Source organism: Ornithorhynchus anatinus, chromosome 1 (assembly GCF_004115215.2).
Source record: "Ornithorhynchus anatinus isolate Pmale09 chromosome 1, mOrnAna1.pri.v4, whole genome shotgun sequence".
Taxonomy (NCBI): domain Eukaryota; kingdom Metazoa; phylum Chordata; class Mammalia; order Monotremata; family Ornithorhynchidae; genus Ornithorhynchus; species Ornithorhynchus anatinus.
This window is the reverse complement of record NC_041728.1, coordinates 41,535,161-41,548,327: the sequence shown is the minus strand read 5'-3', so window position 1 is coordinate 41,548,327 and position 13,167 is coordinate 41,535,161. Positions and strand designations below refer to the sequence as shown.

The window sequence follows — 13,167 nt, the reverse complement described above, 5'->3', positions numbered from 1 at the left end:
TAAAGGCTTAGATTCATGTGGCAGCAGTTTGGATAGAGGGGACAGGGATGTTATGCAGGTTGAACTGACAGGATTTCATGACAGGTTGAATATGTGGGTTAAGTGAGAGAGATGAGTCAAGGATAAAACCCAGGTTATGGGCTTGTGAAACCTGGAGGATGGTGATGCAGTCTACAGTGATGGGAACATCAAGGAGAGCATAGAATTTTGGGGGAAATATGAGGAGTTCTGTCTTGGTCATGTGAAATTTGAGGTGTCAGTTGGACATTCAAATAGACATGTCCTAAAGGCAGGAGGAAGTATGAGGCTGCAGAGAAGGAGAGAGAGCAGGGGCTTGAGATGTAGATTTGAGAATCATCTGCATAGAGGTGGTACTTGAAGTCATGGGAGTGAATCAGTTCTCCAAGGTGGATGGAGAATAGAAGAAGACCCAGAATTGAGTCTAGAGAGTAAGATCTTAAGTGTAAGCCTTGAGGTTCAATTGTTACACAGTAAGCAGTGAAAACTACAAGGGATTGATTGAAAACTGGGCCATAGAAGGGGCAGGAGAGGACCCATAGCAGAAGCCAGGACAAAGAGGAGGAGGAGAGAAGAGCAGGGAGGAAAGCATTGAGAAGCAGCATGGCCTAGTGGAAAGAGCCCAGATTTGAGAGTCAGAGAACCTGGATTCTAATCCCAGCTTCTTCTCTTGTCTGCTGTACGATCTTGGGCAAGTTTCTTCACTTCTCTGTGCCCCAGTTACCTCATCCATGAAATGGGGATTAAAACTGTGAGCCCCATGTGGGGCAGGGACTGTGTCCAACCTGATTATATTGTATCCACCCCAGCACTTAGTACAGTGCCTGGCACATAGTAAGCCCTGAAATACCATTAAAAGAAAAGGAAAACAGAAGGCTGAGCAGCCAAGTCTCAACATTGCTTGGGTTGGGGAGAGAGTGGCAGAATCAGTCACTAGGGACCCCTCTCTCAATGACCCCCATAGTTAGTAATGCATCACGATTCTCTCCTTTACACCTAACTCCTCATTCCCCCAGGATAGCTCTGTCAATCATCCTTTCTCCAAGGATGTGACTGAGGCTATTTTTCTAATGGAAAAGCATTCTTTCTTGGTAGGCAAAATCAACCCCACCAGGACTTTTATCTCAACAGATCTTCCATTAACTCTTTTTCTAGTATTAAAGTTGAATAACCCATAGTTTGTACGATTTAACTTTCCCTATCAAAGTAGAGAAATTAAGTGTCGCTAATTGCACAAAGTGCCAAGTGCCAACACTGAATTCTTATAAAGCCAAGAGGACTTTTTAAAGTGCAATTACATGAACATGAAATGTAATTAAGTCTGCCCTGTGTTTCAGAATGTATTTGGAGTGTGGAAAGGGGGGAAGAAAGAAATGGACAAAGGCTGGGGGAAGTGGCATATGGAGAGAATCTAAAAACTGCATTTGAAAAAGGAGTAAGAAGGGCTGTGGAGGGAAATCTGTGGATAATCTAAGATGCTGCAGTGTTTAAGCATGAAAATTAGTGGTCCTTGATATCACTGAGAAAAAGTTAACCACCCTGTTCCAGGTGCAGGTTAATTGGTCAGGATTTTTTATTCCCTGCTCCTGATTCCCTGCACTCAGGAGAATGGGGTTTCTCTCCTCCACCCAATCAGAAGTGAGCAGAGAGCAGTGTAGTCCAAAGCTGAAGGTGAAGGAGGGCCTTTCTCTTAATTACAAGGAAGCCTGATGCCAGGGGGAGGAGCCACAGCTCAGAACTAGGCCATGAGCTGAGGGTCTGTGTCTGCATGATGGCTCCAGGTCACTCCTTCTGGGACTTGGAGTTTCTATTTCCTCACAGAGGGAAAGACCTCACTTTCCTTCTCTGGTGAACAGCCCTAACCAAAGCAGTGTGGTCTAATAGAAAAAGCATGGCCTGGGAGTCAGGACCTGGGTTCTAATTACCACTCAGCAAATTGCTTCTGTGTGACCTTGGGCAAGTCACTTAACTTTTTAGTGCCTCAGTTTTCTCAACTGTAAAATGGCTATTAAATACCTGTTCTTCCTCCTACTTAGACTGTGATCCCCATGAGGGACAGGGACTGTCACCAAATTAATTACCTTGTAACTACTCCAGAGCTTAGAACAGTGTTTGACACAAAGAATGAACTTAACAAATACCATAAAAAAAAGTGTGGGTCATCTTTGGATGGTGGTCCCTCAGGACCATGCTTTCTTGGTGAATAGTTGTCAGCCCTTGTCACTGTTATAGTGCCTGGCCCCTAGTAAGCCCTTAAAAACCATAAAAAAGTAGCATATTAAATCTCCTCTCTTGGCTTTCTAATAATAATTGTGGTATTTGTAAAGTGCTTAATATGTGGCAAATGCTGGGGTAGGTCTGGGAATAATAACATAGGACACAGTTCTTATCCCACATTGGGCTCATGGTCAAAAAGTGGATGAAGAACAGATATTTAATCCCCAACCTATCCGGGAGGAAACAAAGTCGCAGAGAAATCAAATGATTTGCCCAAGGTCAGCCAGCCAGCAAATGGCGGAACCAGAATTGGAGCGCAGATCTCCTGATCCCAGTCTTGCGCTCTTGCCACTAGACCAGGCTGCTTCTCTGCCTCTATACACCCTGAACTGTCTCTTTCCAAAACTTCACAATTCTGCCTAGCCAGGATTGGATAGTGAGTCTGGGTGGGAAGCATATGCTTTCCTCCCCATTAAAATTAGGGTGGCACCTTAGACCAATCTTTTTCTCCCTTGCCCACCTGTTTTTCTGTGAAGGGAAAACTCCAGGGGTGGGGAAAAGGAACTCTGCTTCCAGCCCAGGTGTACCCCCATCTCCGAGAGCCAGAACAGGGCTAGAAAGCAGCCACTCTCTGAGACTTAGTGCACAGACAGTAGCCAAGGGGCTCTTTCAAGCCCCTCCGTTGAGCAATTGGCTGGAAGCTGATCATGGTTAGTTTAGCCTGGGGCCTACTTCCAATCCAATTACACACAGCAGCTGTAAATTTCCCTCTCCCTTCCCTGCCTCACCTCTCTCAAATAATGACAGACTGGGTCTTTTGCAGGGTCCAATAGGCTCAGTGTCCTGAGGGCTAAGAAACAGGAGCATGGGAAGGAAAAGAACAGAGGGAGTGGGGAAGGGTCTTCCCCTCCCCTCTCCATAATAATCACTAATAATTATGGTATTTGTTAAGCACTTACTATGTGTTAAAGCACTGTTCTAAACACTGGGGTCAATATGAGTGAATCATGTCAAACAGTCTCTGTCCCACAAGGGGCTCACAGTCTAAGGGAGAGAAAAGACATTTCATCCGCATTTTACAGTTGAGGAAACTGAAGCATAGAGAAGTTAAATGATTTGTCCAGGGTCACACGGCAGACAAGTGGCAGAGCTGGAATTAGAACCTTGGTCCTATGACTCCCCGGCCCAAACCCTTACTACTAGGCCATGCTACTCCCATGAAGATGAGGGAAGAGAATGCAAATAGTTTGAGCATCTAACCTGCTATTTTCCCCAGAGACAGAGAGGAGACAGACTCTCCCTCTCCCTGCCCTTACCTCATCTGTAAAATAAGGATTAAGACTGTGATTCCTAAGGGGACTGGGACCAACCTATTTATCTTGTCTCTACCCAACACTTAGTACAGTGCCTGGCACATAGTAAGCCCTTAACAAATATATTTTTTTTAAAAGTGGCTGCATTGAGATCAAACCCAGGTCCTTCTGACTCCCAGGCCCCTGTTCTACCCACTAGGCCACGCTGTTTCTCCAACAAGGACAGAACTGTCCCCTCCAGTGCTCCGTCATCTTAAAGTGCTTCTCTCCACACCTCTACTGCAACAGCTCTGTGAAGGCGAGCGAGAGGCCTATTTCCCCATCAGGACTCTGAATAACCAGGGCACCTCCGCAAGGTCACAGTTATTCATTTAAATTCAAACTCTAATCAGCAGCCTGAGCAGTGAGAAATTATCCCTTCTGAAGAGAGAGGCTGTCACTAGAGTGCTATAAACAGCTCTGCCTAGCTAGAGGTAGCATGGTGGGAGTTGGAGGGGAGACAATGGGGCCTGAGGAGATGTCCCTCCCACAGGCACTCTTCACCCACCCCTCTGCATCTCTCCTTCCACCCTCCAGCCAAAGGCAAGGAAGCCCTCAGCTCTCCCAACCCTCTATCACTCTTCCTCTATTCCCTCCCATTTCTATCCTCCTGATTCTCCAGGAACTGACACCCTAGAACCGAGGATGTGGAATAGCAGGGAAGGGAAGAAGGAGAGAACTAGGCAGGGGAGGGGGCTGTAGCTTTGGAAATGCATCTCACAGAGCAGTTAGAAGCTCCACGGGGCTCTCTCCTCAGAGACAAGCCACAAGTCACCCTATCCCTCCCTCAAGGAGGCCAGCCAGCTAAAGAGGCCGATGGTAAACTCTGGTTTGAGGTTCTTCTTGGGCCAGGCAGGAGTTGATAGAGCACCAGCCTGGGAGTCAGAAGGTCATGCATTCTAATCCCAGCTCTGCCACACATCTCTGTGTGACCTTGGGCAAGTCACTTAACTTCTCTATGCCTCAGTTAGCTCATCTGTAAAATGGGGATAGAGACTGTGAGCCTCATGTGGAACAGGGGCTGTGTGCAACCCAATTTACTTGTACCCACCTCAGAACTTAGTATAGCGCTTAAAAAATACCATTATTATTCACAACCACTTGGGCGGCGTTTCAAACCCCCTCCCTGGATACTGCAGCCACTTCCCAGGGGCAAGGAAGGCTGTGCCAGGTGCAAGTTGAGTTGGTTGGCCAATTTCTATTTTCCTTCCTCTCAGAGGGGAAGGGAGTCCTGCCTCTCTGGCAAATGATCTGTCACACTGGGGATACACAGCCGGCCCCAGGCCCTGCACAGGGAGCAGGCTTTACAGTGGGATTACTTCTAACCAGTCTATTCAACAAGTAAAATTAATCAATTAATCAATCAGCCCTTTATAGCCCTTCCGCTGCCTGTGGGTAAATAGTTACATTAGCTCATAAAATCCCCAATTTGTCTTCCCAAGCCAGAAAAATAAAAAAATCCAGCACCGCGAAAACACTCTCATTTCAAGAGCTGTAGCCCCGCCGGTTGGCTCCTGCCTGGCCTGATTCTCAGAGGGACAGAGAGAGCATCCAGCTAGCTGAACTCAAACACAGCAGGCCCCGGTTCCATATTCCTGGGGGGGGGTCCTCTGTGAGGAGAAGCAAGGCAGGATCCCCAGGGGGTGGGGGCTCTACATACTGAGGCACTGGAAAGGAGATGTTTGGGTGGGACCAAGAAGTATGAGGTTGTTGTTTTTTAAGGTATTTGTGCTTACTCTAGGACAGGCACTTTATTAAGTACTGGAGTAGATACAAGCTAATCAGGGTGGACACACTTCAGATCCCACATGGGGCTCACAATATTAATCCCCAGTTTACTGATGAAGTAACTGAGGCCCAGATCAGTTTGGTGACTTGCCCAAGGTTACACAGCAGGCACTGCCGAATTCTCACTTGAATCCTTGTAGTCCCATGTCTGAAGCCGTCCCTGGCAAAGGCAGAGGTGGATTCTACCAGTAGTAGCAGCAGCAGCAGCAGGTGGAATGGAGGGGTGTAGGAGAAGAGAGGAAAGAGGATAGTCTTCCCCGGATTATCTTTCTACAGAAGTGCTCTGGGCATGTCACTCCCCTCCTCAAAAACCTCCAGTGGTTGCCTATCAACCTTCACATGAAGCAAAAACTCCTCACTCTTGGCTTCAAAGCTCTCCATCACCTTGCCCCTTCCTACCTCACCTTCCTTCTCTCCTTCTACAGCTCAGCCTGCACACTCCACTCTTCTGCCACTCAACTCACGGTGCCTCATTCTTGCCTACCCTGCCGTCAACCCCTGGCTAACATCCTACACCCACTGCCCTGGAATGTCCTCCCTCCTCACATCTGCCAAACTAACTCTCTTCCCCTCTTCAAAGCCCTACTGAGAGCTCACCTCCTCCAGGAGGCCTTTCCAGACTCAGCCCTCCCTTTCCCTCTGCCCCTCTTCCCCTCTCTATTCCCCCTACTCCCTCCCTCTGCTCTAGCCCCTTCCCCTCCCCACAGCACTTGTGTATATTTGGATATATTATTTATTACTCTATTTTATTAATGATGTGTATATATCTATGATTCTATTTATCTTGATGGTATTGATGCCTGACTACTTGTTCTGTTTTGCTGTCTGCCTCCCCCTTTTAGAATGTGAGCTCGTTGTTGGGCAGGGACTGTCTCTATCTGTTGCCGAATTGTACATTCCAAACACTTAGTACAGTGCTCTGCACACAGTAAGTGCTCAATAAATATGACTGAATGAATGAATGAAAGAAGGGTGTGTCCGGATTGCTGTATCTTTCTGTCTCTAGACTGGCAGTAGCTCTTGTCATCTTGGTTTCTCTTATTGACCAGAACTATCTAGCAGGAGGGAAGGTTCTCTTGGAGTTAGGAATATGAGTGGGGGGCAAACAGACTGGAATTTGGACTAGAAGCATTCAGAAGAGGTAGAGGAGCAGAATTCCAAAGAAAAGAGAAGAAAGACCAGGAGTGTGTATTTAACTGATGAGGGGGCAGGGAGTAAAAAGTGTTTATAGATTGGCCATATCTACAAATAATATATTAAATATTATTTATTTATATCAAAGTCTGACTTCCCCTCTACACTAAGCTTGCTGTGGGCAGGGAATATGTCTGTTTTATTGTACTCTCCCCAGTGCTTAGTTTAGTGCTCTGCAAACAATAAAGGCTCAATAAATACTATTGACCAACTGATGGGGCAGGATGCAGGTCTACCAACTTTATTGTACTATACTCTCTCAAGTGCTTAATACTGTGCTCTACACACAGTAAGCACTCAATCAATATCATTAATTGATTGATGAAAAGAAGGTCAGCACATATATATATATATATATGTATCTATGCCCACAGAGTACATAGAAAGAGGCATTTTTTGTACATAACCCTAATTAATATAAATCATTTTCCATTCATAGAAGACTTTCCAGATTAATGAGATTTGGCCTTCAAATTAGAAACTCTCAGCTGCTAGCCAAGGCACGGGACAAGGAAAGCAGTGCTGGAGTACTGATCAGAAAAGTGAATCCATATCTGGAAAGTGACTAATCCAGCTCTCAGACAGACATTTCTCTGCCTCAATCTCTCCCAAGCTTGTCCACACACTAATTCAAGAACAGGCAACAATCACTTAGAAGATGCTAATTCATGGGGTTTTCAAATGATTCCAAAAAAACTCCAGTTCAATGTAGCTCTTCTCATGCCTACTAATAAAATTAAACACTCTCAAAGACAGTTGAAAAAAGAAAAGTTGCAGTAAGAGAGTGTGCACAATGCAAAGGAGTGAGAATTCCCCCCTTCCAGCTCAGCAAACACAAAGACTCACCTGGAATTTGGTTGACATCTGTTGTAGCATTGTCAAGGAGAGAGAAAGGTAGCGAAGAAAGGAGAGTGAGAGAGAGAGAAAAAAAGAGAATATTAGCAGAGAGCACACACCCACACACAACCCAAGCAGGGCAGCATATCTTGGCATGGCATTTTTGCTCATGCAAGATCCAAAAGTCGCTCAGTTTCAGAGAAGTAAGTCCTGTATACGCCCAGGCATCACCCATGCAAGCTGAGGGTCTCAGGCTCCCCTTTCACTGTGCATGTAGCAACAAATGAAGCTTCACATCTGTCCGAAGAGTAGCGATCCTGGAATCAGATAGTGCTCCGGAGAGCCAAGCCAGACCTGGAACTTGCAAGAATATTAGTTCAAATATTCTACTGGACAAAAAACACAAGAAAGCAATCTAGCTAGCCCACAACAAGATATTACCTTGGATATCAATTCAAGCAAGTTTTCAGAATAGAGGGTGGGGAAAGAATGCTTCTTTCAGAGGAAAAAGAGGGTGTGGAGAGTTTATAATCACTTGCTTGGTTCAAAAGATGAGAAAACATGACAATTCACCTTCCCAAGGAACATCCTTCATCACAGATGAATACGTGTGTGTGTGTGTGTGTGTGAGTGTACATGTGTGGTGAGAGTGACCCTTAGAATGCTTCCTCCTCCCCAGATAAAGAATTCAAAATTAGATTCTTGGTTGAAATATTCTTCCCATTCTCCACCCCCACACCTTTTAATAAATGACATGAATCACTGATTCAGATGGAACAGAATTATTATTATAGTATCTGGTAAGTACTCACTATTTGTCAAGCATTGTTCCAAGCACTGGGGTAGATAGATGTTAGAATGTAGACATCAACTAAAATACACCCCTGGAGGTTGACAGGAGTTACCAAGGAAGTACAGTGAAAATCAGAGGGCTTACTTTCAACACAGTGGTGTTAAACTGAGAATTTATGTGATGCTCTCAATGTTTTTTGCCCACTAGGGTCACTCTTGACTTCATACACACTCAGTACAATTCAGAGACAAGCTGAAAGTCTTCAAAGTCCTGGAACCAGCACGAGGGCCATGTGCTAAGATCATCAGCAGACAGGACTGTGGTAGTCTAACAAAAAAGATCACTAAAATGGGTCTGATTAGGGAAAACCACTAACTAGCCATAACACCTTGGATCAATGACTTCAAAATTTCTAGTTTCCTGGATGAAAATTTACTCAGACATTATCAACTAAACAACTGTATTCAAACAGTTCCTATATAAGGAGATGCATCCAAGCCCTTTCTATTCTGCAAAGAAAGATGCTAGATACCCAGAGGAGTTACCTCTCCCACCCCTGTGTGTTACTAAATAACTGTGTTTTTTGTGAAATGCTTACTATGTGCCAAGTACTATATTAAGTTCTGGGGTAGATACAAGATAATCAGATCAGACACAGTCCCTGTCCCGCCTGGGGCTCACAGTCTATGGACAAGGGAGAGTCAGTTTTATTAAATCCCCATTTTACAGATGGGAAAACTGAGGCCCAGAGAGGTTGAGTGACATTTTTATGGTATTTGTTAAGTGTTTACATTGTTCCAAGCAATGGGGTAAGTAGAAATTAATAATCAGGTCAGACACAGTCCCTATCCCACATGGAGCTCACAGCCTAAGTAGGTTTTACAGTTGAGGAAACAGACACAGAGAAGTGAACTGACTTGCCCAAGGTCAAACAGCAAGGAATTGGCAGTGTCAGAATTAGAACCCAGGTCCTCTGCCTCCCAGGCCTGGGCTCTTTCCACTAGGCTATTCCGCTTCTCTTGCTCAGAGTCACACAGCAGGCAAGTGACAGAGCTGGGATTAGAACCTAGGTCCTCTGACTCCTAGGTTTATTCTCTTTCTACTAGGCTTTGATACTTATGCTGAAAGGAAAGACTTTCTAGTCCAACATTAAGAGCCCCCCAGCTGCTTCAACCCCTACACCAGGGACTCCCTCAGAAGGAATTCTTTGACCCAGACGCTAGACAGAGGGACCAATTAATCTCTTTGGAACAAACCCCAAGATTCTCTGGAGAGCTCATGGGACGGGTGGGAGTGCTGGAAGGAAGGGAAAAAGAAAGAAGGGAAAACAGAAGAGGTAGGATGGGAAAACATGCTGCATAAATAACTAAACACGATCATTAACTGTGACTGATGGATGGCTTGACACAGTGGTGGTTAAACTACCCAATGGTTAATTAAACAGGATATCAAACTATTTAAATGTGGGGAGCAGTGAGGCGATAGGGACCGCAGAGCTACTCACGGAATCCTGCTCCTTGACTCTGCCAGACCCTGGGGAGAAGCAGGAAATAGTGGGGCTCTAAGATCTCTCAAAATAAAGGAAAAATTAAAAAGTCATCAGATGCCCTTCAGGTCATTCAACACAACCAAATCAGATCCCAGTGTGAGAAGAAGCATGGCCCAATAGAAAGAGCATAGGCCTGGAAGTCAGAAGGACCTGGGTTCTAATCCTGACTCGGCCACTTGTCTGCTTTGTGACCTTGGGCAAGTTACTTCACTTTCATGTACCTCGCTTACCTCATCTGTTTAAAAAAAAAAAGAGGGAGATAAAGACTGTGAGTCCCATGTGGGACCTGGACTGTGTCCAACCTTATTATCTTGTATCTACCCCAGCACATAGTACAGTGCCTAGTAAATAGTAAACACTTAAATACCATTAAGAACAAACAAACAGAAACAAATTTGACCCATCCCAAGAGTGACTCTCCTCCCTGTTATATCTGTGGTTCATTTGGCTCCAGGAGTGTCGGGCCTGACTGATTAGGTACATAGTCCATTAAAAATAACTTTGGTATTTGTTACATGACACAGCACCATTCTAAACACTGGGGTAGATCCGAGTTATCAGGTTGGACTCAGTCTCTGTCCTACAGGACTCACAGTCTAAGTAGGAGAGAGTACAGGTATTGAATCCTCATTTTGTAAATGAAGGAACTGAGGCAGAGAGACAATAAATGACTTGCTCAAAGTCACACAGCAAACAAGTGGCAGAGCCAGGATTAGAACTCAGATCCTCTGACTCTTAGGCCCTGGTGAGGGATTCAGTTCTTAGCTGAATTACAGTTCTTAGCTGTAATTTAATGTACAGGGAATGAACCTGTTCATTGCTGTACTGTATTCTCCCAAGCGCTTAGTACAGTGTTTAATACACAGTAAGCGCTCAATAAACACGATTGAATGAATGAAAGCAAGTCCCATCAGCTCCTAGACCCACAGAAAGTACAGAAATACCTTCTCCCTTTTTACCCCAGAGAAATGAGTTTGGCATTTTGGAAAGATGTATCCAGTCAGCCAGACCACCAAGAGGGCCACTAGTTGCCAAACATTAATAACCGAAGGACACATTTTTTAGTTTTAAATGTTTTCACAGGCTTCTGGGACTTCCTGAGGATGAAGTCTGTGACCATGAGTCAACTGCAACCCCAAAACAGGAGCAAAGGACAAATTCCATTTCACTTGTCCATAGCTTGATGCCAATAGATCTCTGAATTCCCTTCCAAGATGTCCAAGGGTCCCCAGTAGGGGATACCCTATCCTAGCACTTCCTCAATCAATTCTATTTCTCTCGAGGATATATCTCCCCAACCTCCACCTCAGCCCTTGTGCACTGACAACCACTTGTGGCCTTTCTGGGCACACTGACAAATACTCTAAGTATTTAAATGTATCCATTCTTCTCTTCCTCTCATCCGTAAGTTATTTAATGCCTTTCTCCTGCACTGGAATGTAAGCTCCTTGAGGAAAAGGATATTGTCTTTTAACTAGTGTATTCTCCCACGCACTTGATACCTCTGCACACAGGAGTTGCTCAATATAGTGCCACTTGAAAGAGCTGGTGTGGCTTTCAGAAGAACCACAGAAGAGACAATGTGCTGGTAGTTGAAGGCATTTTGGGAAAAGGCATCAAATGACAATTTGGGAAAAGGCATCAAATGAAGTCAAGGGTGAAGCCAAAATACAAAGCAGCAAGATGATTGGAGTTATTAGACACAAGGAGCAGTGTGGTCTAGTGAATAGAGCATGGGCCTGGGAGTCAGCAGGACTGGGGTTCTAATTCCAGCACTTCCACTTGTCTGCTATGTGAACTTGGTCAAGTCACTTTACTTCCCTAGGCCTCAGTTACTTCATCTGTAAAATGGGGATTAAGACTGTGAACTCACCATCTGGGGCAGGGCCTATATCCAACCTGATTTGCTTATAACCACCCCAGCGCTTAGTACATTGCCTGGCACATAGTAAGTGCTTAGCAAATATGACAGTTATTAGAGTTCATTTCAGGAGGAGAGTGGTGACACAGAATGAGGGAGTTTATGAAAAGGGAGTTCATCCATTCAACTTCAATGTTTTTGATGTTACGGATTTAGAACCATTTCTCTCTCATCCTCCACCTTGAGATGGCTCTACTACCACATGACTCCATGGGCTAAGTCTGTTCAACAAGGAAGCAATTGAACTGAAACCTGACTCATCCACATGAGATGCCTTGCAGGGATTCCCAGTTCACTTTTTAGCTAAGTCCTGTGCTACCACTACTAAGCCCTATGATTGAGGAGTAGCACCACTCACCAAGTGGAAAGTGCCATCTCCTTACCACCATAAATTCCCTTATCTTCCTACCTGTTCATTTATTTACTACTCCTTCATTCATTCACTCATGTTTAAGAACATAGGAAACCCCATTATTGGCTCAGACTAATGGTTCATTCAGTCTAGAATTCTGTCTCTGGTAATGCTATCAGATTGCTTAAAGAAGCTATATTATATTGGCCCTTCTTGACAACTATCCTAGTGGGTAGAACATCAATACTTCTAACTCTGGCCCATCATGGGTTACTGGAGATCCTGTTTGGGATCTAGCAGACAAAGTCCCCTTGAACCTACTGATACATTCTGTCTGCACTTGAGGAGCAGCGTGACCTAGTGGAATGAGCTCAGGCCTGGGAGTCAGAGGACCCGGGTTCTAATCCCAGCTCTGCCAATTGCTTGCTGTGTGGCCTGGGCAAGTCACTTAACCTCTCTGTGTCTTCATTCTCCCGTTCTCCCTCTTACTTAGTCTGTGAACCCCATGCGGGACAGGGACTGTGTCCAACCTAATTCACTTGCATTCACCAGTGCTTAGTACAGTGTTTGATACATAGTAAGTACTTAATAAAACACCAGCCTCAAAAAGCAAACTCCACCTGCCCTTACAGTATCACATCCACCCCATCCTTGGGCATTACATATTCTCTGAATCCCCGTGAAAGGATTTGGCAATCTCTTAGCAACAGGTTTCCTCAAGGTAAGACAAACCTATGGTCTGCAAGACTCTGTCTGATTAACTCCACTTCAGAGTTGACCTATTTTCTTGGGAAAAAGATAACCTATTAATTTAAATATAGTGGTAGTCTAGAAAACCACTGGAGCAACTGGAGGAGGAAAGAAACCAAAAGCCGGAAGCAAGGTGGCCTAGTGGAAAAGGCATGAGCCCAGGCAACAGAGGACCTAGGTTCTAATCCCCACATTGCCACTTGCCTGCTCTAAGACCTTGGTTCAGTCACCTTCTACGTGCCTCAGTTTCCTCATCTGTGAAGTGAGAATTGAATAATCGTTCTCCCTCCTAGTTAAACTCCGAGCCCTGTGTGGGAAAGGGGCTATTTCCGACCTGCTCATGTTGTATCTACTCCAGCACTTACTAGAGTGCTTGGCACACTGTAAGTGCTTACA

The 13,167-nt window shown here is 45.0% G+C and overlaps 1 protein-coding gene across 1 annotated transcript in view; it reads right to left on the bottom strand.

Moving 5' to 3' along the window:
• NRXN3 (neurexin 3) overlaps window positions 1-13,167 on the bottom strand; it is a 1,784,727-nt gene that overhangs the window by 1,676,056 nt on the left and 95,504 nt on the right. Inside the window, 1 exon segment of the mRNA XM_029059196.2 lies at window positions 7,416-7,433. Coding sequence (XP_028915029.1) covers window positions 7,416-7,433 — 18 coding nt within the window.